Here is a 25284-nt window from a genome sequence, read left to right on the forward strand (position 1 = left end):
CAGCTGGACACCTATTGGAAACAGGAGAAGCCAGGCCCTGAGGACACAGACAGAAACAGAGTCTGCTCTGGAGGACGCTATAGTGCAGCAGAAGTCGCATCGACACACGAACACACAAGGGCCATCCCTGCGCCATACCTGGCTCACAGTGAATCCGTGGATCTTTTCTCCGACTTCATACTTTAGCGCCTTCCCACAGGCAGTGTTACTACTCCCCCACCTCCAGGATTTGAGGATGGCATTGCTATGTTATAGGAGAATAACCAAAATGATTATTACATAATGATATGACAACAACGGTACCATGTTGCAATGTGAAAAAACAATGTGAAAATATTGTCACATAATCAAGATAATTAATTCAAAGAAAATAACTGAATCACATCTCCCTTTTCAGATAATTGACTCCCACTAATATTCTTTCATTCTAATGCTTTTATCTCTCAACACAGCTAAGGAGCCATAATATAAACTAATAAATATGAAAACCTATTGTTACAAATTTATAAATAAATATAACATAGTTATGATGCCAGTTTCCCTTAATTTGTATAAAAAACTGTCATGTCAAAATGGCTTCTTCCACACAGTATTACAGGAAACTCGAACTACAACAAAGTCCCATTGCACACCTACCAAATTTGTGAAAATTAGGAAGTCTAGTATCACCAGAACTCCCATCCATTACTAGTAGGAGTGCAAACGTTGGACAACTTTGGGGCAGCATCTGGCATTATTTAGATTAGTAATTCATCCAGCTATATGTACATGTTCTTATCACTAATCATAAGAGCCCAACACTACACCAACTCAGCCATTCATAAGAGAACAGATACATCATAGATTATTCAATCAATTAAAAAAAATAAACTTAGCTGTAAGATGTGGGTCACATAATGCTGAACAACAAAAACAAAAATACAAAGGCTACACCCAGTATTTTAGACAGGTGTTATTCACACAGCTAACACTCCATCTATCCTAGGAATGTAGATAAGTGGTAAAAACAGAAACAATCATTTCTGTTAGGACAGTGATTACATCTAAGAGGGAAAGGAAGACAAGCTAAGATTGGCTAGAGCAACCTTAAGCTGTGTAGTGGTCCCACAACTTATTTTAAAATTATTGTTCTCTCCACTGCATTGTTGCACAGGATTTTCCATATTAACTTTATACCCAACAAATACCCCTCACAAATACATTTCTTTAAAAGATATATATAGAAGAGAAAAAGACTAAGTCAATATTATGGAGATCTTCTATAAAACTGTTTTCCTTGTCAACTTAGAAAATTCTAGAATTATGGGCTGAAGTATTTTAAGCATACAATCACAAAAAGAAAATGCTCATCTGAAGGTATATAAAATGCTGGAAACAAGGGGGGAATCCCTGATATACCTTCTGGTAAATATTTAAATGTGGGAACAATATTCCTACTGGCAAACTCAAACACATCATACGGGTACCCCCAACAACTGACACCCATATTTCCTCACCAGGGTGAAGAGCAGTTCAACTGTACCAGAAATTAAACAAGGTTTTGTGAATTAGCATGAAACTAAACAACTTAACTTTTTTTAACAAGCAAAATGTTAGCTTAAGGACTCATAGGGTGATGCTCAGTCAAGGTTTGATACTAAAAGTAGTTTTTCCATACATCTAGTCACTTTAAAAATAATTTAATTTCTGGAGGCTACATTTGTATTAAGGACATAGAAATATAAAGGCAAGTACTGCCTGTGGAAGCCTCAGGTCTCTTAAGGACTTTCTACCCACAACAAAAAGAAATGGGAGCAAAGACACTAATTAGAACAAACTGCCAGTTCCTTTATAACACATATTAAAACCCACATCAACGACCAGTGCCACTTCAAAGTCCTGACAACCTGTGCTCAGGGCCACCCACTCTGGGATTGCCTCAGGCGCCACAGGAAAAGGGGGTCAGGTCAAACCAGATCCTTGGGCCTGGCCCAAAATTATCCCAGGTTTTTGTGGCTGCAACTCTGAGGACTGGGACAGGAACTCTTTTGGGGGGAGTGGGGGGAAAAGGAGTGCTCTGAAATTCAGGGGCTAGAAAGGACCCCTCCAGAAAATCCTGGCTAGAGTCCTTGGGCTGGGGTCTGGGTTCCTGGGATACAGGAAAAGCAGATAGGGGGTCCAGGAACCCAAAAGAGGGATAACAAGGTACACTGGGGCCCAAAAGGAAGGGGGTCGAGTACTTATGACCAAAGGAGGAATCTCAAGATATGGGAGCCCTCAGACAAGGGGGGTCCCTGGGTGCAGAAGGTCCCAGGCCCCCAAAGGAAAGAGTATGGGAGCCTTCCGACGGGGGAGTTTCTGAGTATGGACACTCCAGGCAATTCTGGACGAGAGGTCTTTGGGTGTCAGTCCCCAGAAAGAAGTTTAAGGGTATGGAAAAAACACATGCTTAAGGGGTCAGGGTACAGGAGGCCCAGAAGGGAAGTTTCAGGATACAGGAGCTTCCAGACCAAGGAGTTTGGGATGAGGGCGATCCCAGGCAAGAGATCAGGAGAACGGGAGCCCCAGAAAACAGGCTTCAGGATATGGGGGTACAGAAGAGACTTTCGGGTTCGGAGGCTTTACAGCTACGAGCTGCGGCGCTGGACTCTCGAGCTGGGGACCACGAGGTGAAGCCTCCCGGCCCTCCCCACCGCCAGGCCACTCTCAGAACCCCCGTAGCGCGCCCCTCCCAGCCCCGGCGTCTCACCCGCCGCTCAGCCTCCCGAGGGCACCCCGCGCCGGGCCTCCGCAGCGCCACATGGCGTGAAACCAACACAGGGTCAGCGCCGCGAGCCCACTTAACCAGACGCCCTGCGCGGGGGCGGGGCGCGGCGGCGCGACCCCATTGGCCGACGCCGAGGCGACGCCCTCGGCAATAGGCTGGCGAGGAAAGGGGCGGGCTCCGGTCCGCGGAGGGGGACTCCCCAGCGCGGGGCGGGCGGGGCATCAAGGGGCTGGGCATCAAGGAGCTGGGCATCAAGGGGCGGGGCTCCCAGACACGCCTGGGGCGGGCACTAGGGGAGGAGACGCGGGGCGAGCGGCGGGCTGCAGGGAGAGGCGGGGTCCGTGTGGCGAGGGGCGGGCCTGCGCGCCGGGGGCCGGGGTTCTAGGCCAGGGGCGGGATGTGTAATGAGCAAAGCCGTGCGCGCTGGGAGGTGTGGAGTCCTGACCAGCCCAGGGGGCCTTGCTGTCTTCTGGCCCCCGTGTGGGTGATGATCACCTGGAAGGAGGCTGTAGGTCTCAGGCAGTGGAGTGAGAACACCTGCTGGGGACCAGCCCGGAGCCCTAGCCCGGGGCTGGTGGCTTCGTGACCCGGGTCCAGCACTGCACTGGCTGTTTTCCGTGGCCACAATGTCAAGCTCTTTTGAAAGGTCCCCTCCCGGAAGGCCCACAGTAAAGGCAGGACAGCTCAAAGCGCTCACAGGGGCCTCCCCTGGTGGTGCAGCGGTTGAGCGCTGGGTTTCGAAGCTGCTCGCAGCCTCTGCAGCGCCGGTTCAATCCCCAGCTGCTCCCCGGCCACCCAAGGAGGGTCCCACATGGCACGCAGACCTCTCCTGCTGCCCGCTGCTCCCCTCAGCAGTGTATTTCGGTCCTTCTGCCTGTTCTGCTACTCGCTCTGGCTCTGGTGAATTTTCTCACCCTTCGGCGCTTCTGACTGTACCCAGTGCTTGTATAAATAAATCTTAAAAAAATAAGCGCTCATGGGTGTATTGACTCACCTGCACCTCATGCTGGGTGCATGATTTCTGTGATTTCCAAAGTGCTTGCATGCTCTTCTTGAACCACAGGGCGAGCGAGTGGGCCGGACGGGCCTGCGACTGTGGGCAAGGAAAGGCTGGGATTCACACTTGGGCACTGTATTGCTATGTCTCGCAAGAAGTCAGGATCAGAAGTTAGATCACATTTTCTCTGAGATTGTGGCTCCTCCCTTTTTCTTAGCCCTGATGCACTAATACTCAGGGATCCAAACTTCCCTCTCGCTATTCAGCTCTAAAGAAAGAATGCTCCCCAGCCTTGGTGGCTGTAGGGTCAGGATGGACACTGAGCAGGTTTTCTGATCCAGCAGATCCGGATAAAGAAGGAGTCAGAGTCCTCAGTGGCTCTTGCAGGTTTTTTATTTAGATTACCACGTACATGGCAGGCAGGGACACTGGGGGGCTGGCAGGCCTCCCAGCCCCCAGCAAGTCTTCACTCTATCTGGGCTCTTCGGCCTTCTCTCTCGGCTTCTCTTTCGGCTTCTACTGGCATCCCCGCGACGCCTCCCTTAAAAAGCAGTCTTAGCCCAGGTGAATTCCATCTACCAGTGCCCACAACCTACTCCAGGTGCCCGCCATCAGGCAAGCATTCAGGACCACAGGGTTCCGTCATCTATCCTGATGGCGGGAGGGCAGAAAAGCCTGACATTTTTCCTTACCCTACAGTGGCGCAAGGGTTAAGATGCAACCTATGAAGCTATCTGCAGCCATTGCAGCACAAGTTCGATCTCCGGTAGGCCAGGAAACAACCCACATGGCACAGCAGACCTCTCCTGACTCACCTGCTACTCCCCTCAGCAGTGTATTTCAGTCTGCCTGCTCTGTTCCCCATTCTGTCTCTGGTGAATCCTCTCACCACCTGCCCCCACCCCACCACCCCCCTACCCCCACCCCCGCCTCTGGCCTGTACCCCAGATCTTGTATGCATAAATAAATCTTTAAAAAAAAAAAGATGGGGCCTCCCCAGTGGCACAAGGGTTCAGTGCTGGGCTGCGAGGCTGCCCGAAGCCTCTGCAGCGCCAGTTCAATCCCCAGCCGGCTTGCAGGGGTCACACATGGAGTGGCAGACCTCTCCTGCCCGTGCCCGCTGCTCCACTCAGCAGTGTCCTTCCATCCTTCTGTCTGTTCTGCGTCCTGCTCTGTCTCTGGTGAATTCTCTCACCCTCCCACACTTCTGACTGTGCCCAATGCTTGCATAAATAAATCTAAAAAAACATTAAAAAAAGAATGCTAAGGATAGAGGAGTCATTGGTCTGAACATATAAACACCATGGCAGAAACGTAGAGTGATAACTGTGACGAAAGTTACCAAATGTCTCCCCCAATCTTCCACACCACGACTGATTCTGCTATTAACCAATTTATTCAGAGGGGAACACAACTGAACCAGAACAGGTGAGATCAAGAAGCTACTATACAAGCATCCTTCCTGCTTATACCTGTCTTGTGGAGAGAATTTGGGTGATAAATATTATTGAGTCACTACAACATCTCTGTGATCTTGGGGAGACAGTTGGGTGTTATTAACCCTACTGTGAGCGTGAGGGAACTAAAGCATGGGAGGTTATAGTATTTGATCTCTTTGAAGAATAGATGCTATGTAATCCAGTAATTGCCACTTTCTGGTATGTTCCCACAGGATACAGCCTCATTGGTGGCTGATACACTCGCACACTAAGAATTTATCAACAATTATCTTGAGTATCACTCAATATAATTTTAACACTTGTGTAACCTCAATTCATATTAACATAAATCATTGCAATGCAGAAATGAAAACTAAAAGGATCTGCTGAACAGTATCTTATGTTTCAAAATCTATGTTTAACATTGTTTTAGTAAGATTAGCAAGCAAGCATTTATCAGAATAGATTGTGCTTGTGTAAGGGCAGGACAGGACACAGTGCAGGTTTTCTGATCCCATGCAGACTGGGTAAAGGAGGAGTCAGAGTCCTCGGTAGTTTTGCAGGTTTTTTTATTGGGGTTCACCAGGCATATGGCAGGCAGGGGTGCTGGCTGGGGGGCTGGGAGGCTGGCAGGCCTTCCAGCCCCCAGCAAGTCTTCACTATATCTGGGCTCTCTAGCGTTCGTTCTGCTGCTTCTCGGCTTCTCTTTTGGCTTCTGCTTGGGCTTCTACTGCTGCTTTCTCTGCTTCGGCTTCTGCTGGCATCCCCATGCCGCCGCCCTTAAAAGCACAGTCTTAGCGCAGGTGTATCCCATCTACTTATGCCCACACCCTATTCCAGGTGCCCGCCATCAGGCATGCATTCAGGACAAGGATCCATCATCTATCCTGATGGCGGAAGGGCAGAAAAGCCTGACATTTTCTTTACCCTACAGCTTGGAACTTAGAAAGGCAGTCAATTCAGTGAGTCTTGGAGTGTTATGTATTGAAATGTGTCTCCCCCAAAAGACAAGTGTAGGGTAAAGAAAATGTCAGGCTTTTCTGCCCTTCCGCCATCAGGATAGATGATGGATCCTTGTCCTGAATGCATGCCTGATGGTGGGCACCTGGAATAGGGTGTGGGCATAGGTAGATGGGATTCAGCTGAGCTAAGACTGTGCTTTTAAGGGCGGCGTCACGGGGGGACGCCAGCAGCACCAGCACCAGCAGCAGCAGCCGCCGCAGCCGAAGCCGAAGCCGACAAGCAGCAGAACGAACGCTAGAGAGCCCAGATAGAGTGAGGACTTGCTGGGGGCTGGGAGGCCTGCCAGCCTCCCAGCCCCCCAGCCAGCACCCCTGCCTGCCATATGCCTGGTGAACCCCAAATAAAAAACCTGCAAAATTACTGAGGACTCTGACTCCTCCTTTACCCGGTCTGCATGGGATCAGAAAACCTGCACTGCACCCCTTCCGGCCCTTACAATTGGCGTAAGTCGGCAAGATCCATGCAGACGGGTATTGGAGCCCTCCGAAGACCTGGAGGGACTAAGGAGAACAGACTTTGCCTGTGACGACGCTGGAGGCACCATGGCGGTATAGAAGATGGATACGTCCACGAGCTACAGGATGAGACCTGGCGTGAAGGAGACGCCCGAAAGGACCAGCCAACGACACCGGAAAGGACCAGCCAACGACACCGGATAGGACCAGCCAACGACACCGGAAAGGACCAGCCAATGACCCCTGAGGCAGCAGGCCATTGCTGAAGCAGGGAGAGGCCAATGGACTGATAGACTGATGAACTGATGATTTTGGACTGACAATCCTGCCAGAAGGCGGAGGACCTTAGCAGGTTATGTTTATTTTTTGAGAATCTGGGGGTGGCCAGTGGGCCTAGATGGCCAAAAGCAGCCTGTGTATGCCCAGTGGCCAGGTGGAGGAGAAAAGCCAACTGAGAAAGCAAAAGCTGGTACTGATGATAAGTTGAGAAGCCCTGAGCGGCTGTTAAGCAGCCTGGGTATGCTGAAGAACTGTGAGTCTCGTAAAATCACCTGTGGGTGATGCCCTGCTCATTCTTGAGCGAGGGTGAGGAGCTGAGGAACCTGTCCTTGGGGGATGGGTGGGGAATGTGGCTTGGGGTGGAGCCCAAGCCGAATGTAGAGTTTGGATCCCCTACCCATGTGATTGTGCAGTGGGTTGGCTTGAGTGCAGGGGTCTGTGAGTCGCATGGGTGGCCATGAAGGCCGAGTGTTGGAGCGACTGCAGACAGAAACCCTGAGGGTTGGTGATTACCCCCAACAGAATAAAATTGCCAATCCCAGAGCTAGTGCATCCTGGGGGTGGATGCTGTGTGCCTTGTAGCCTAGACGACAGCCAGAGAAGGCCAGGAAGCCTGACGGCTCCTGGTGTGATATAGTAGATGCCGTGAGTGATTCCCCTCCCTCGTATGAGCAGTGCCTTCGGCAGCAGATTTGGTGGCTCATCTGCTGGTACCAATAATTGTCTTTTGCACTTGGTTGGTGCCCTGCCTGGACTTATTTGTGTTCTGTTGTATTTTGTTGTATTTTGTTATATTTGATGTATTTGCTTTTGTGGGCCATGGCTGCATTGTTTGTTTGCTTAGAAAATTGTATATATATATATGTATAGACTGTATGGCAGAAAACCCTGAGGGGGTGGACTGTAGGGTAAAGAAAATGTCAGGCTTTTCTGCCCTTCCGCCATCAGGATAGATGATGGATCCTTGTCCTGAATGCATGCCTGATGGTGGGCACCTGGAATAGGGTGTGGGCATAGGTAGATGGGATTCAGCTGAGCTAAGACTGTGCTTTTAAGGGCGGCGTCACGGGGGGACACCAGCAGCACCAGCAGCAGCAGCCGCCGCAGCCGAAGCCGAAGCCGACAAGCAGCAGAACGAACGCTAGAGAGCCCAGATAGAGTGAGGACTTGCTGGGGGCTGGGAGGCCTGCCAGCCTCCCAGCCCCCCAGCCAGCACCCCTGCCTGCCATATGCCTGGTGAACCCCAAATAAAAAACCTGCAAAACTACTGAGGACTCTGACTCCTCCTTTACCCGGTCTGCATGGGATCAGAAAACCTGCACTGCACCCCTTCCGGCCCCTACAACAAGCTAAAGTCTTAACCCGTGATACCTCAGAGTGTTACATAATTTGGATACAAGGTCTAAATTAGATAACCAGGCTTAAAAGGTCTTCAGGATGGATCGCCAATCCAATATGACAGGTTTCCTAGACACACAGGCGAATACCAAGATGGGGGCAATAATTAGGGTGATATATGTATAAGCCTAAGAAAATCAAGGTTTACTGGCAACACCTGATGCTGGGTAGAGGCCTGGAGTAGTTCTCTCTCACCTTAGAATGAACCAGTCCTGCCAATAGCTTTATCTGGACTTCTAACCTCCAGAACTATGAGACAATAAATTGTTCTAAGCCACCTATTCGGTGGCACTCTGTTAGCAAAGAGGTCAAGATTCTTTCACCTCTAAATGAAAAACAGGAAATGGTTTAAATGAATATGTTGTTTTCCAGGATTGCAGGTCATAGACATAATGCATGCTTTTTGAAATCCTTTATTTCTGAATATCTCAAACTACAAGTGATTATTATTAGAAATGCAAAATAAGGAATTAACTCGGTGCTTTCAAATTTAGGATGACAGAAATGAGTAAAATGCAATAAACTCAATGCTAATAACCTGGTATTAAGTACTCTTCAGAGTACCTAGGCCCCAACACTTCATTTTATTTTTTCACACAGCAAAGATTTCTTGTGTGTCACTGTAGAGGGCAGGACTGGGCACAGTGCAGGTTTTCTGATCTCATGCAGACCGGGTAAAGGAGGAGTCAGAGTCCTCAGCGGTTTTTTGCAGGTCTTTTATTGGGGTTCACCAGGCATATGGCAGGCAGGGGTGCTGGGGGGCCGGGAGGCTGGCAGGCCTCCCAGCCCCCAGCAAGTCTTCACTCTATCTGAGCTCTCTGGTGTTCTCTGCTTCTCTTTTGGCTTCTTCTGCTCTTCTCGGCTTCTGCTCGGCTACTTGGCTTCTCCTGCTGCTCTCTTGGCTTCTCTTTCATTCTTGGCTTCTGCTGCTGCTTCTTCTGGCGTCTCCGTGACATTTTCTTTACCCTACAGTCACCTACTTGCCAACCACTGAGTTTGGCTACTGATGAGTCTGAATACAGCATTTCATCATTCTGTTGAAGCTGCAAAAATGGGCTCATCTGTGAAAAGAGAGACAGGATTAAGACTTTCTTCAAGTCTACCTTCTACACTAACTTTCCATAGTTTTATTATCTTGGATCTTAATTGTAACATAATCACTTCAACTTTCAGCTTTATTTTATGTCTCTAGTTTAAAATGACTCACTAAGAAATTCGGATTAATTTGGCAGATTTGGATTTCATTTCTGCTTCTAGATAAATTCCCTTTTAATGGCAAGCAGCTCTTCCCTTGAATTAATGTAAACAAGTCTTTTAAGTAGTTGTTAGAACACTTGAGCTATTGAGATTCCTCTTAACTAATGCCCTTCCTAATAATTAAAAAAAACTTTACAAAATTGCATACGCATTTGGAAATATACATATATTTTCATACATCTGTGGGAAAAATTCCAAGATTAATCATTATTAAAGAAACCATACATTAAAATAATAATGGGTATCATTTCAGTTATCAGATAAATAGTTTGATAAAACTTAAGACAAGTGAGATTTGTGGCTTTAGGAGGCTCAGAGTACAATGTCGTACTATATATTTTCTTTAACTTTTGGAAAGCTTTTTGGCATTATTGTATAAATTTTAAAAGCGTGTAATTTTCCACGAGGAGCTTCATGAAAATTATCCGACTGCTTTATTTTCATCAGTACACAATGATGTATAAATAAAGATATTCCTAGCAGCATTTTTGACTACAATAAATATCAAAAACATGAAAGTCTACTAAGAGAAGTTTTCTTAAATAAAATATAGTGCATTTATGTAATTAAATACAATGCGGATGTTAAAAATAATGATAGACATTTTTCATGTATAGGGTATGCAGAAAAAAGCTAAAGCTGCACTTACAATTATTTGAGTGAAATGAGTCAAAAGGAGATTTTAACTGTGAACCTAATTTAATGAAAGAAATTTATGAAGACCTAAATAAAAGATAATACAGTCTATGTTCATATATACGAATCTCAGGAGGATAAAGATGTCATTTCTCTCAAAAAAATGCAATGCAATTTCAACAAAAATCCCAACAGATTAGGAGCACAAAGTGAACCTAACATACAGATGAAGGACAAAAGATTCAAGGATAGGTGATGCAATTTTGAAGGGCAATATGAGAAATTTATTTTTATTAGATATTAAGACAAGTCTTATTAAGAACTTTTGAACATATTGAGTCTTATAAAGCTATGGCAAATGAGAGAGTATGTATCAGCAAAGAGAGAGAGAGGTAAAGAGGCTAGAGGAATATAGAAGAAGCCAATAATAGGCACCCAGAAGTCGGTCACTGGAGAGAGTCAATAAATCTTGCAACTTATAAGGGAAAAAAAGTGAACAGCTAGTGACTCACATGGCTCTCCCTTACCCTGGGGCAAAGTGATACTGTGTTATGTTTTATCTGAATACCTGTGAGTTTTGCTTTTTCATGTATGTTTTTAGAATACACATAGTCTGACTTTTCTTTCTGTTTCCTGTAATAAAAAAGTCCTGAAGTTAAAATTAATGGTGCAATTTTAAGGATTGAGGCAGAAAAAAAGACCTCCACCCCTACACACATCATTCTTAGCTTGTATTTGCTGATGCTTAAAGTTCTTTGACAGGAGGCAAAACTAGTGCAAAATGTGCAAAATGCAGATACCCATTTACTTAAATTCACGTTAAGAATGAATGACTTTTTAGGGCCTCCCCAGTGGCACAGCGGTTGAGCGCTGGGTTGTGAAGCTGCCTGCAGCCTCTGCAGCGCCGGTTCTGTCCCCGGCTGCTCCCCGGCCACCGGAGGAGGGTCCCACATGGCGCGCAGACCTCTCCTGCCGCCCGCTGCTCCCCTCAGCAGTGTACTTCGGTCCTTCTGTCTGCTCTGCTCCCTGCTCTGGCTCTGGTGAATTCTCTCACCCTCCCGTGCTTCTAACTGTACCCAGTGCTTGTATAAATAAATAAATAAATAAATCTTAAAAAAAAAAAAAAGAATGAATGACTTTTTGAATAATATTATAAGCAAAATTACTAAAAAGGAAAAGAAATAGCAAGTCTGGAGGATATGGGAAAGTGTGTCATCACCATGGAAATGATAGAATGAAGAGGAAAAAGTACCTGGAAACTGCCAAAGTCAACATGTATTTTCTTCAAATGTTTTTTTTCTAACATTAGCCATTACTCAAATGATTTTGTATGTTCCAGATTTTTAAACAGCAACTCAAATGTTACCTTTCTCTTGGAAAGACATGGTTGCTTACATAGCTGTACCACTTGTGGGGCAGGATGGCCACAATGCAGGTTATCTATCATCCCAGCAGAGGAATATAGGAGAGTCCTGGAGCCCTCGGTGGGTTTTCTCAGGCGTTTATTGATCTTTACATGCATTACAGCAGCCAGGTATGCGGCAGGCAAAGGTACCAGGGGGCCAGGAGGCAGGGAGGCCTCCAAGACCCCCGCAAGTCTTCAATCTGGGCTTCCCTGGCTTCTTTCTCCCTCTTCTCTCTCCTGCCTCTATCCTGTTTCTGCTTCTCTTGGTATCTCAAGACCCCTCCCATGGCCCACAGACGTGAACAAGATAGTTTGCAACAATGTAACAACTATAGGTACCCCCTCAGGCAGGGCAATCCTAATGGTGGGAGGGCAGAAAAGCCTGAAAAACCATTTACCCTACCCCATATGCTTCTCTCACTTAGTTACAACACAGAACTCTCAGTTCTAAACTTTATGTTGGACTATTTATCTGCTCTGTGGTCATGGTTTACATGCTCCATGTGACAGGTCATTTTTTGATGCTTGTAGTACTTTCTAATAATTTTGTAACTGGTGTCTCAGGTAGAAGTGCAGTGCATTTATAATCGTTCTCTGGTTGGGTAAATTTATAGAACTTCTGAGATAGTTTATATATTTTGCTGGTGCTAAGATTCCCATAAAAGTTTAGAAACTAGCTCCCCAGGCAGAAATTAAAGACACAGTCCCTACTTTAAGGAACTCTTGGTCTAGCACAGGTGCTAAGAAAGTGATTACAAAATTACTGCTCTCTAATGCTCATGTTTTCCTTGGGTACAGAGATTCCATCACAACATAATGGCTGTCTAGCCTCTGGGAAGGGGAGACTTCCTGGAGCAGGGCATCAATGAGACTTTCCAAATTCAATGAGTTAATATCAGTGTAAGTGTCTGTATTCATTTCCTATTTTTGCTGTAACAATTTAACACAAATTTTGTGACTTTAACTACACAAGTTTACTTCCTTTCAGTTCAAAAGTACCACTTAGGTCTCACTGGCTGGAATCAAAGAGTTAGCTGGGTGAGCTTCCATGGGAGACCCTGGGGGGAAAAGTCTGGTTTTTTGCCTTTTCCAGCATCATGGGACCATCCACTTTCCTTGGCTCAGGGATCTGTCTTTCCTCTTTAAAATCAGTAATGGCTGCTCCGATCAGCAATCTCTGCAATGGCTGGTCCGGTCTTTCTTAGGACCATTTCGCTGGATCTGATGCTGCTGCCTCCCTACTTAATTCCCTTTTAAGGGACCTTACATATTATATTGGACCCACCCAGAAAATCTTTTTTTTTTTAAGTCATCTGACATTAACAACCTAATTCTGTAACAGGGTGGTCCCCAGGAAAGGGGGAGGTTCCAGATTTCCTGCCCCACCCAAAGGTCGGTGGAGCTGAGGAGGGAGAGAAGAAGCCTCAGAGGAGACTGGAAAGGAAGGAAGCAGGATGGAGCCAGAAGGAGAAAGAAGCTAGAGAAGCCCAGACTCAAGACTTGCTGGGGGGCTTGTTTGCCACACTACATGCAAATCTCAATAAAAGCCTGACAAAGCCACCGAGGGCTCCAGGACTCTCCTTTACTGTCTGAGGGATCATAGATAACCAGCTCAGTGCCCATCCTGCCCCTACATTCATTTTTTTCTAGCTTTTTTGAGTGTCTTTTTTGAGTTTACTAGTTAAAATTATTATTTTACAGAATAAATGTGAAGTTTTATTGTAAATTGTTGGTCTTTCCAGCAAAATAATTCTCAATATTCTAGCTTATTTGGATGAAGGAGGAATTTCGACATGCCAGAAATAGAAGGAAATGAATATTGTAATTGAATTTGCAGACATTACTTTTTGGAGCTTTGAAAAAAAAAAATACCTGTCAGTTAGAGAAAGAATGAATGGTTACATAGCAAAGGACAGAGGAAGGAAAACTCATACCCATGATAGCATTTATATGGTGTTTTTATGCATTATTGTTTGTGGCAGTGTAATAAATATTCATTAGTAAAATGTCTTTTTAGTGGAAACAAGCCAGAAGCAATAGCATATTTATACAATGTAAGGCTCAATGGGGGGTTGGGGGGAGGCACTTTTGTTATTTCTCAACTGATTCTTAAATTCAGAGAACAGTAGTATCCATTAAAGTAGCTCTCAACATACTACTGTTGAGAACAGAGCTCTCAACACACTAATAGACATTGTTCCTTTATTGATAATAAAGGAATAATTTCTTGTTGTTGAAATAACCTTCTTGGGGGAAGCAGTGAGGATCTTTTGGGTTATTGAACCAAGCAAATGTGTACCCAAGAATGGCTGCCAATGGGGAAGAACTGTCTGTATCACCCCCATGAGAGGTGTAGGGCAGGGAGGGGGAAAGGACTGGTCCTTCTTCTGATATAAGGGTCTTTAGGTCTATTGGGCTTGAAAATGCAAATATGGGAAGGTCTAAATTCAAATACAAAATACAAATCTGATTTGATTCTTGTGGATAAATTCCCAGCAGTGGAATTTCCGAATCATATGGTAGCTCTATTTTTAATTTTTTTGAGGAACTGCCAGTATGTTCCTTTTATAAATAAAATAAATAAATATAATATATGGATATAGATTTAGAATTCATAGCAATTAAAATATCTGGAAGCATAAAAATCTGTTCCAAGTGACTATATTGAGGGAGCAGAAATGGAGTGGTGAAGAGAGAGGACATTCACTTTTTACCTTTCTGAGATGGATATTTTTTTCACAAGTATATATTACTTCAATAATAACACTGAAAAAGAATGTGTAGAATTTCAGTGGAAATGCTTTCCGAGAGATTAATAGAAAACATTGGGCAGAAAAGCCTCAGGCCTCTCTGCAGCTTCTTTTTCATGAGAATTTAAAGTGCGCTGCTCACAGATTTTGGTTTCCTGCATTAATTTTCCTGGGAAGGACTCATATTCGTCCATTTATTTGGGAATTCTGAAAGGCAGAGGCTGTTCATAACTTACACGCCTGCCACCCATTCCCAGAGCCAGTTCCAGAGTTCCTCAAGCACTTAGTGTTTCCTGCTGTTGTTATTGATGTTTTTGTTAATCCCAGAAAACATAACCTGATCTGAGATCAATTTCCACCCTTTACCCTTATACCCTTGCCTTTGTAGGGAAGAGAAATTTTCTCTCCTCTGCCTTTCTCTCCCTCCCTTCCTCACTCTCTCTCCTCTTACACTTTCCCTCCCTTCCCCCCTCATTCTCCTCCATCCCGCACACCTCCTGCTGCTTCCTGTAAGACAGAAAACCCTCCAAGGGCGGCCTCCCCTGGTGGTGAATCAGTTGAGCGCTGGGCTGCAAAGCTGCCTAAGCCTCTGCAGCGCAGGTTCGATCCCCTGTCACCGCGACCCGCCACCCACTGCTCCCCTCAGCAGTGTACTTCGGTCTTTCTGCCTGTTCTGCCCCAGGCTCTGGCTCTGGTGAATTCTCTCACCCTCCCGCGCTTCTGACTGTACCCAGTGCTTGTATAAACAAATAAATCTTCAAAAAAAAAAAAAAAAGAAAACCCTCCAAGGGATGTCCTGTATCTTCTGCCTAAATTCCTTCAAATGTTCCTTTTTCCTATAAGATTTCCTCAAGATGCCACTACTTTTTTAAAAAAAATTTTTTATTATATATAATTCTTACATCATTTTTCATCTTTGCACAATGTAAGCATTTTCATTATGGTTATATTCCCCAAACAATTGCACCCCCCCTTATTTTGACTCTAGTCCTTCCTCTCCCTACCCCTCCCCCCCCTTGTGTCTCTGGTTTATAGTTGCTTGTTGATTTTGATTTTTACTTTGTATTGATTAGTCTTTTTCCTGGTCTCTTATTTAAGTTTTCTAAATTCCTGCTATGAGTGAGACCATCCAGTATTTTTCTTTTTCTTTCTGACTTATTTCACTGAGCATGATCCCTTTTAGCTCCATCCATGTTGCTGCAAACTGCATGCGTTTATCTTTTTTGATTGCTGAGTAATATTCCATTGTGTATATGTACCACAGCTTCCCCTAAAGACATCTTTCCAGACACATCACCCAAAGCAGTGATAGTGAAGGCAAAGATAAACAGCTGGGACTACATCAAATTAAAGAGCTTCTGCACAGCAAAAGAGACAATAACGAAAACAAAGAGAAACCCCACCGACTGGGAGAAACTTTTTGCACACAACACTAATGATAAAGGACCGATCACAAAAATCTACAAAGAGCTGATGAGACTCAACAAAAACAGAAAATAATCCAGTAAAAAAATGGGCAGAAGGCCAAAAAGAAACTTCTCCGAAGAGGAAATGCAAAAGACGCCAGTACTTCTGATCAGAATGCATAAAATGTAATTTCCATCGAATCTGCTTAGGATTGCCCTTTAAACAGAGAGGCAGCTGTTGAGTGAAGTTTCAGGGTTAAGAGGGTCTGGATGTAGAGCTCAGGGAAACTCTTAGGAGCTCTTTGATCTTAAGCCCATTACCTAACTTCTTTACCATTCAGTTTCCTGTGAAATAGAGATAATATTACCAACTCAAAGAAAATATAAAGTATTTGACATACTAAAGTCAAATACTTTATAAAGTATTTGATATATTTTTACATAATAGGATCTGAATAAGGGCCTCCCTTGGTGGCACAGCGGTTGAGCGCTGGGCTGCGAAGCTGCCCGCAGCCTCTGCAGCGCCGGTGACAGTCCCACCAGCGCCGGTGACAGTCCCACATGGCGTGGAGACCTCTCCTGCTGTGCCCGCTGCTCCCCTCAGCAGTGTATTTTGTCAGTCTGCCTGTTTTGCTCCTCGCTCTGTCTCTGATGAATTCTATCACCCTCCCACGCTTCTGACTGTACCCAGTGCTTATATAAATAAATAAATAAATCTTTAAAAAAAATAGGATCTGAATCAGTGATACTTTAAAAGCTTTAAAGTCAACATTACCAACAACTACCACAGCAATGATAAGTCATTCTAATAATCTAACTTCCTCTAAGATTTCTTAAAGGGTGTATATTCTCCTTTAAAATACAGGTACACAGAACACAAGTGTTTATTACTTGTTGTTTCTTCGTAGTATTGACAAAAGGTAAAACATGTTGTTGGAAACATTTAATTTGACATTAATGTTTTAGATATAGTTTCAGTTAACCCATAGGAACAGAGGGCTGTAGCCTATTCCAAGCATATGATGAGCTCTTAAAACCACATCACATAAAACTCCTCTGCTTTGCAAGATGGAATGGGGGTTAATCATAATAGGCCTCATCTCACAGGATTTTGCTAAAATTTAAGGAAATAATGTATTAGTAGTGCTAGTTAAAGTGTCCACCAATATTCCTGTAATAATATTTTGTTTCCCTATAAGGAGAGTAAAGCTGTCCAGGTGTCTATTATATCTTCTTCTAGCACTTTAGCTCCCCCAGGGAGTATCCACTCAATAGGTGTCTTTACCAGAGCTTCTGAATTATTTTCTACCATTGAAGTTATGATGTTAACAGAAATTGCATAATACCACAGAAGGGTATATTTAGAAAATAATCCAGATTCAGTATTTTCCCTTTAGGAATAAATTGTAGCCCATTATATCGTTTCCACTAATTTCCATGAAGTAAACCATAATACTCATTGTGAATATATGTATTCATTTGTATTAGATAATCTAACCATTGAATGGATGTGTCTCACTTAGATTTTTCTCTTTCTCAGCATAAATTAAATATATACTATTTAAAGAGTCTTTACTTTTAAGAAACATTTTGAATATTGAAATTTTTAGAATATCGGGCCTCCCTGGTGGTGCAGTGGTTGAGCGCTGGGTTGCGAAGGTGCCTGCAGCCTCTGCAGCGCCAGTTCGATCCCTAGCTGCTCCCCGGCCACCGGAGGAGGGTCCCACATGACGCACAGACCTCACCTACCGCCCGCTGCTCCCCTCAGCAGTGTACTTCGGTCCTTCTGCCTGCTCTGCTCCCCACTCTGGCTCTGTTGAATTCTCTCACCCTCCCGTGCTTCTAACTGTACCCAGTGCTTGTATAAATAAATAAATAAATCTTTTAAAAAAATTCTTAGAATATTATAAATAGAAACATTAAACCTAACATTCAGAGAAAATATATATGCTCTCCTTGAGTCTGTTGACCTATGTTGGGTGTCATTATAAATTATTTGGATTAACTAATTGGTGATCTGATTAATTGCTTTATGATCTAAATGAATTAGCAAATCAATACATGTTGGGTTTGTATAAATTATAAATTGTATTAATTTTGCTGACTGCAAAACCTTGTTAGGATTCATATCTTCATGATCAATAATTATGTGAAATGAAACTGGGTTTCCAAATTTTGATTCATTTTCATTCAGTAGGCCTGGTCTACTGAAAACACACATGGAAACTCCGTGAGAATGAGGCATCTGAAGGCAACAGTTCATGCTTCTCAACTGTGACCACGTCCTCATAGTAAAGAGCTGTCCTGTTCTGTGCTCCCTAGCATGGTCCAGGGGCAGGTCACTACTGCCCTATCATAAAGTAACCTCAAAACCTGAGAGTTTAGGAGTTAAAGGTACTGAAATTGAGAGTTGAGAAACTGAAGATACTAAGTGTAGAGATTGAGTTTAGAAAGTTTGGAAGATTTTATAATATTCCAACCGAAATGTTGTTTCTTTAAATCTAATGTTAAAACTTTAGAGTGCCTATTTTGTATTTCTTTCATTAATTTTTCTATTAATGTGATTTTCTTGTATTTTAGAAAGGAATCAATGCACCAGGATTGGAAATTTAAAAAACACAAATTCAGTACTTCATCAGAGATTGGGTAGTGCCACCTGGGGAAATGTTTTCAGAGCAATTAGAGGGGCCCTAAGTCACTAACAAGACAGGACTGCAAATCCCCATCCATGTGGTGTGACCTGAGGGACAGTTTGGAGCAGGAAAACAAAAGTCCCGGATGTGGGTGCACTGAATACAGTTAGGTGTGTTATGATGTAGAGGCCAGGGGAAGGCAGCATTTGGCCCCTGCTGATCAAACACAGCCAGCGCATGTGGAAAAACAGCTGGTAAAGGCCCTTGCTCAACAGGGAAATGTTTACAACTAGCCTGGGGGAGGAGGCAGGGAAAGGCCTCATTTGCAGATTCCCAGTTGTAAATATTCCCACCATGGGTGACTTCAGGGAACCTCATGTAGTCCAGAGGCAGAGATGCTAAACACTGGCTCTGCTCAACCAGTTCTGGTTCATTCCTGAGAATCATGCTAAATATTCTGCAGAGGGAGGGCCTCCCTGGTGGCACAGGCAGTTGGGCGCCCCACTGTGAAGCTGTCAGCAGCCTCTGCAGCTTGGGTTTGATCCTGGCTGGCCAGAATTCCACATGGAGAAGCAGACCTCTCCTGTCTCACCCGCTGCTCCCCTCAGCAGTGTATTTCTTCAGTCTGCCTGTTCTGTTCCCCGCTCTGTCTCTGGTGAGTCCTCTCACCTTCCTGCACATCTGGCTTGTACCCTGGTTCTTGTATAAAAAATAAATCTTAAAAAAAAAAATTCTGCAGAGAGATGGTTACAAGACCACCCAGAGCAATGTGAGTCAGAGAAAAGGACTGACAGTGAGCTAGAAGGGGGACACTAAAAGATTGTGGGGGAAAGCAAGGTTAAGGATGTTTCTCCCATGGCCAGCAGATGACCAGGGCCTTTCCCAGATACCTTCATGACTAAAGACATTAACTCCAGAAATGCACTTTCCTGGGTTGCTTTGCACACACATTGGTGTTGGTCATTTTTCTACCTTGCAGTTGCTTTTTACATGAATTTACTTTCAGATAATCATTGAAACAGGAGAAGTTTAATGAAGGATAAAAAGCTTTGTGGAGTTTGAAGGTTTCCAAGATACTCTTAGGTACCATGATACAGTGGAAGGTCTTAGAGCCTCTGAGAGTTGGCACACTCACAGTTCTGGTTACCAAAGCAAGAGCAAAGAGATTCAAGTCAGCCAGCGAGGGGCAACCAGGAGGTCCCACCATAGAGCTCCTTGCTGTCCTCTCCCAGAGGAAACTCAGGCAGCGCTGGTCTCTCCTGGCCGCCATCTGTGATAATATACATGGAGTCCGGCCAACCCAGGGAGCTCCCCAGGCCTTGGCATTCAGGGTTTTGTTAGAACTGGTGATGTTGACATACTCCATCTTCCACTTTCCCAGGTACCTTCATGACTAAGGACATTAACTCCAGAAAGGCTGAAGGTGAAAGGTCAAGCTGACATACCTTGGCTTGCTACCTCCACCAGAAACCTCAGTTAGACTCTGACTGGAATGACTCAGGCTACCAAGAAGCTCCTCCAGGCTTAAAAATGAGCCCCCACATCAGAGACAACCATCATATACCAGCCTCGGGTCTATGACGTGATTTGAAGGCAGAGGCTTCTGAACTGACAGCTGTCCCCAAAATCGACAGCTGTTCCCCAAATTGGTCAGATCTCTTTCTCTCTCTCTCTCTCTCTCTCTCTCTCTCTCTCTCACCCCCTCTCCCTCCCCCACTTCCCTTAGAAACCAAAGGAAGCAGGAAATGAGAGTCAGAACAATCATAATTGAATCCTGTTAATAAAGGTGGAGTCCAGGATCCCTCCCTGTGTGATCACAGAGCTGCCCTGGATGACAGCACAGCTGGCTGCCATAGAAACCAACTCTCCTGAGTTCTAAAATATCTGGTGATTCCACTACTTTACTGCTTGTCATGCGCACTCCTGCTGGGCCCATCCTCACTTGACCTACTTGGCAAAGTGAACTTATTATCAAAGGTCCGAATGAGTTTTTCATGGGCTTGTGGCACTCAGATTGTAACAGGGTGGTCCCCAGGAAAGGGGGAGGTTCCAGGTTTCCTGCCCCACCCAAAAAGGAAGGTGGAGCTGAGCAGAGAGAGAAGAAGCTGCAGAGGAGACTGAGGAAGGAGGGAAAGCAGAATGGAGCCAGAAGGAGACCTGGAGGAGGCACATGGTGGCGAGAGACACGTTAAGAAACTGTGCTTGCCTTTTGGTCATGGACTGGGTGACACAGACGTGGGTGAGAGACCTGTGGGGAGGTGACAATGCGGGTTTTATCTTGATTTTCAATTTGCTCTTTTCCCTCCAGACTTGTCTGGTTGTTTCTGATCCTTTTCTGTGGGTCCCCACTGGAAGATGTTTTAGATTTGTGGCAGGCTTTGGGGCCTTGCTCTGGGCCAATCCTGCTTGGGTGGGCTTTTACCCATGAGGGAACGGGTGACTTTGGGTGCTTGATTTAGAAACTATATCCTTTGCCTTTCCTGTATTGTTTCCTAGTTGTATTAAAGTTCCTTCGCATTAAAGTCTCACATGTTTTGTGTTGATGCGGCGGATGGCAGAACCCATTTAGAATAGGCAGGTTTGCAGGGTTTGGACTGCCCCTCTCCCTGCCCTGTAACAGTACGTTGGACCAAGTGGCCAGGTCAAAGATGGTGTCTGAGGCCACTTGGCAGGTTCTTGTAAGACTCAGATGTTCTTTTTGTCAGGACTTTGGACCTTTTTTCTTTTTGTGATCTCTGCTGTCTCATTACCATTTATAAAGGCAATAATGATTCTTCAGTGATATGTTGCTTTGTCTTTGGCTACTTTCTGCTGTCTCATTACCATTTATAAAGGCAATAATGATTCTTCAGTGATATGTTGCTTTGTCTTTGGCTACTTCCTGCTCTCTGCCTGAGGGGTTTTGTAAGCCAGCTGTGGAGCTGTGGTGTTTAAATTAGCAAATGTATGCCTGGGTGTTAAGGAAAGAGTAGCCTTAAGCAGTAACTGGTAATTGCTGGTAGCCTTGATGGATTCTTGGAGATAACTTAAATTTTTGCAAAGCCTGGATCAGAAAAATTAAAAAGATTATGTCTGAGTCTGAAAGGATTTGCTGCTGTGAATTTTGTCTACACAATTTGTTTTGGGCATGTTTGCCATTTGAATTCTGGATTTAATTGCTGGTGTAAGACAAGATTCTAAGTTTCTGCTTCCTACTGAGAAAGGTCTGTTGTGGAAAGCACACTTTATGGTACATCATGTAACTGTATCAGGTTTTCATACCTGTGTTGTTGCTGTCCCTCCCTAGTGTGGGGGAGGTGAAATCTGTGCTTTGATGTTGAATCTGCTCTTTCAGCTTCTGTCCCAGAGTGGCTAACAGAAGTAAGGAGATGACTCCTTTTAATTGAAAGTTAGTTGCTGATATTTTGATTTTGCTTTTTCAGGTTCTGTTCCAGGAAACAAAAGTATTGCCTGCTTGGTGGTAACAAGAGATGACTCCTTTTTTAAAAGTTAACTGTTGCTTTTGCTCTTTCAGCTGCTGTACAGGATATGCCAGGATTGGCTTCTAATAAAAAGTCTTGAACACTGAAAACGCTAATACCATCATCACTCCACATTTTTTTGAACTTTGACATTTTTTTCTGAGCCTATGGAATAAAACTACAGTTACATAATATATTCCACGTGGCATAACTAAAAAAAAACTGTCTCTGTCTATATGTTGTATGTCTGTATGTCCTTGTGTCTAACTGTCTTGACCTCCAGAGGTTCAAAAATTGGTATACATGGTGCCTATAGACATTGAAAAAAAAAAGTCTCCAGTTATGAAAAAAAACCTAAAGGTTATGGTTTGGTTATCAACATTGTACTACTGAACTAAGCCGGTGCCTTCATAGAGATTGAATATTGTTGTTGCTATTGTTTTCTGATGTTTATGGCAAAGCTTCCCAGAAATCTAAATTCAAGTAAAAATTTGGTAGCCTGTCATTTGGTTAATCTAAGGAAATTTTGTGGAACCTCAGTAGAGCTCCTGAGACACTCCACAAAGTGTCTCCCTTTCCTCCTGGGAAAGGCATTACATGAATTTGTCCTATTTGGTTTACCTAGTAAAGTAAAACTAGAAGGGAAACATTGTCACTTGAAAAATGGTAAAACTTTGATGTGTACAAAAATGTTAACATTGGTTTTCTATAATGTGTATAAAACCTCTCAGTACCTAATATGTATATAAATTGTCAGTGGTGATTGTTGCTTTGCAATATTGTATACTTCAATTGTTTGATATCTACAGAAACTTTCTGTAAAGAAATAGGGGGAAAAGGCCTCAACAGATTCCTATTGATGGAAATTTTGATGGGTTAAAAAAATTTTTTTTTTCTACGAAGGACTGAATCTGTTACAGGACAGGGAGAGGGGCACCCCAGACCCCGCAAATCTGCCTACTCTAAATGGGTTCTGCCATCTGCCGCATCAACACAAAACAAATGAGACTTTAAAGGGAAGAAACTTTAATACAATTAGGAAACAATACAGTAAAGGCAAAGGATATAGTTTCTAAATCAAGCACCCAGAGTTACCATGCCCTCGTGGGTAAAAGTTCACCCATGCTAGCAGGATTGGTCCAGAGCAAGGCCCCAAAGCCTGCCACAAGTCTAAAGCATCTTCCAGTGGGGACCCACAGAAAAGGGTCAGAAGCAACCAGACAAGTCTGGAGGGAAAAGAGCAAAATGAAAATCAAGACAAAACCCGCCATTGTCACCTCCCCATGGGTCTCTCACCCACATCTGTGTCACCCAGTCCATGACCAAAAAGCAAGCACAGTTTCTTCACGTGTCTCTTGGCTCCATGCGCTTCCTCCAGGTCTCCTTCTGGCTCCATCCTGCTTCCTTCCTTCCTCAGTCTCCTCTGCAGCTTCCTCTCTTCCTACTCAGCTCCACCCTCCCTTGGGTGGGGCAGGGAACCTGGAACCTCCCCCTTTCCTGGGGACCACCCTGTCACAAATAGACTATTGGAGATACACCTGATTTTTACTAAGTTTTGACATAATACTGGTAATTTTGTTGCATTTTGTTCTGATTCAACAAGGTTTTATTTTTTTTCTTTTTTAAAAAAAATATTTATTTATTTATGCATATAAGAACTGGGGTACAGGCCAGAGGTATGGAGGCTGAGAGGACTCACCAGAGACAGAGTGGGGAATAGAACAGGCACATTGACTGAAATATACTGCTGAGGGGAGCAGCAGGCGAGCCAGGAGAGGTCTGCTGCGCCATGTGGGTTGCTCTCTGGCTGGTCGGGGATCAAACTCATGTTTCAAAGCCTGCAGAGAGCTTCATAGGTTGTGTCTTAACTCCTTGTGCCACCAGGGAGGCCCTCAACAAAGTTTTCCTGTTTTGACTGACCAGGACCTGCAGCAATGTTAAATTATTTTTTTTCTTTCTTTTTTTTCAGCAGTGCTAACTTGTGTTTGCATTTTCTTTCCCCTTGAAACTAACACAGCATGAAAACAGTGGAAGTAATTTTTACTACTCATGTCAGTGTCTATTTTTGCATAACTTCCCTGGGGATTTTGTCTGCTTAAAACAAACAACTGGAGATGAGTTTCATTGTGTGGATTTGAATGGAGTTCTTCCAGGAAGTTGAAATAAAGCTGAACCAAGAAGAAGAGAACCTGCTGCTTTTTTTGTAGGCTTCCAGAGACCTCCAAAGAAGGTGAGGAAGCTTGCTCCATTGGCAGGACTGGACAACCTACAAAATGAAAAAGCCCTGGTACCCTCGAGAAGAAGCAGCCCAGGTGGAGTCTGATGAGACCAACTTTGTTCTTGAAGCCTACGTGGACCGGATGCCAAGAGTTAGCTCTGATCCTATATGGAGTATTCCAACAAAGCCATCTAAAATTGCTGTTTAGTTATTCTGCCCTGTGATTTTATGCAAAAATGGGTAATATGGTTTAAAAATATATTTAGTTTGTGTACTTTGCTATGCTGTTAAAAACAATTTGGTGCTGTTAAAACAATTTGGGATCAGGGTTGAGAAAACTTTTATGTAAGTTGAACCAATTTAAAAATTATTTTTCCTGTGATTTTAATATATTTGCTGTCTTGTTTTAGCTAATGCCTCCAGATTTTTTTTTCTTTTGGCTTGGATAATGGACTATTTTCCAGAATGGAAAACTGTCATACTGGACATTCATGGACAATGCTGCTGACTAATTGTTGCTTCTTTTTACCTATATTGTAACCCTGAAAAAAGACTGTCTCCTAAGACTACACCCTGAGATCTGTGCCACTATAGATGACAGTGGAATAAAAAAAGGGGGTATTGTAACAGGGTGGTCCCCAAGCAAAGGGGGAGGTTCCAGGTTTCCTGCCCCGCTCAAGGGAGGGCAGAGCTGAGCAGGGAGAGAAGCAGCTGCAGAGGAGACTGAGGAAGGAAGGAAGCAGGATGGGGAGCCAGAAGGAGACCTGGAGGAGGCACATGGACCGAGAGACACGTGAAGAAACTGCACTTGCCTTTTGGTCATGGACTGGGTGACACAGATGTGGGTGAGAGACCCATGGGGAGGTGACAATGGCAGCTTTTATCTTGGTTTTGATTTTGCTCTTTTCCTCCCAAACTTGTCTGGTTGTTTCTGATCCTTTTCTGTGGGTCCCCACTGAAAGGTGTTTTAAACTTGTGACAGGCTTTGGGGACTTGCTCTGGGCCAATCCTGTTTGGGTGACTTTTACCCACGAGGGGACAGGTAACTTTGGGTGCTTGATTTAGAAACCATATTCTTTGCCTTTCCTGTGTTGTTGACTAATTGTGTTAAAGTTCCTTTCCATTAAAGTCTCATGTTTTGTGTTGATGCGGTGGATGGCAGAACTCATTTAGAGTAGGGG

General features: G+C 44.3%; 1 protein-coding gene across 1 annotated transcript in view; it reads right to left on the reverse strand.

Annotated features, from left to right (window-relative positions):
• PITRM1 (pitrilysin metallopeptidase 1) overlaps nt 1–2821 on the reverse strand; it is a 29570-nt gene extending 26749 nt beyond the window's left edge. Inside the window, exons 1-2 of the mRNA XM_037510542.2 lie at nt 2729–2821; nt 139–244 (exon numbers count right to left, since the gene is read on the reverse strand). Of these exons, the coding sequence (XP_037366439.1) occupies nt 139–244; nt 2729–2781 (159 nt within the window). The 5' untranslated portion in view covers nt 2782–2821. The remainder of the gene's footprint in view (nt 1–138; nt 245–2728) is intronic.
• Nucleotides 2822–25284: the final 22463 nt, after the last annotated feature.

This window comes from Talpa occidentalis, unplaced genomic scaffold (assembly GCF_014898055.3).
Source record: "Talpa occidentalis isolate TD23 unplaced genomic scaffold, MPIMG_talOcc4v2.1 talOcc4.14, whole genome shotgun sequence".
In the NCBI taxonomy this organism is placed as follows: Eukaryota; Metazoa; Chordata; class Mammalia; order Eulipotyphla; family Talpidae; genus Talpa; species Talpa occidentalis.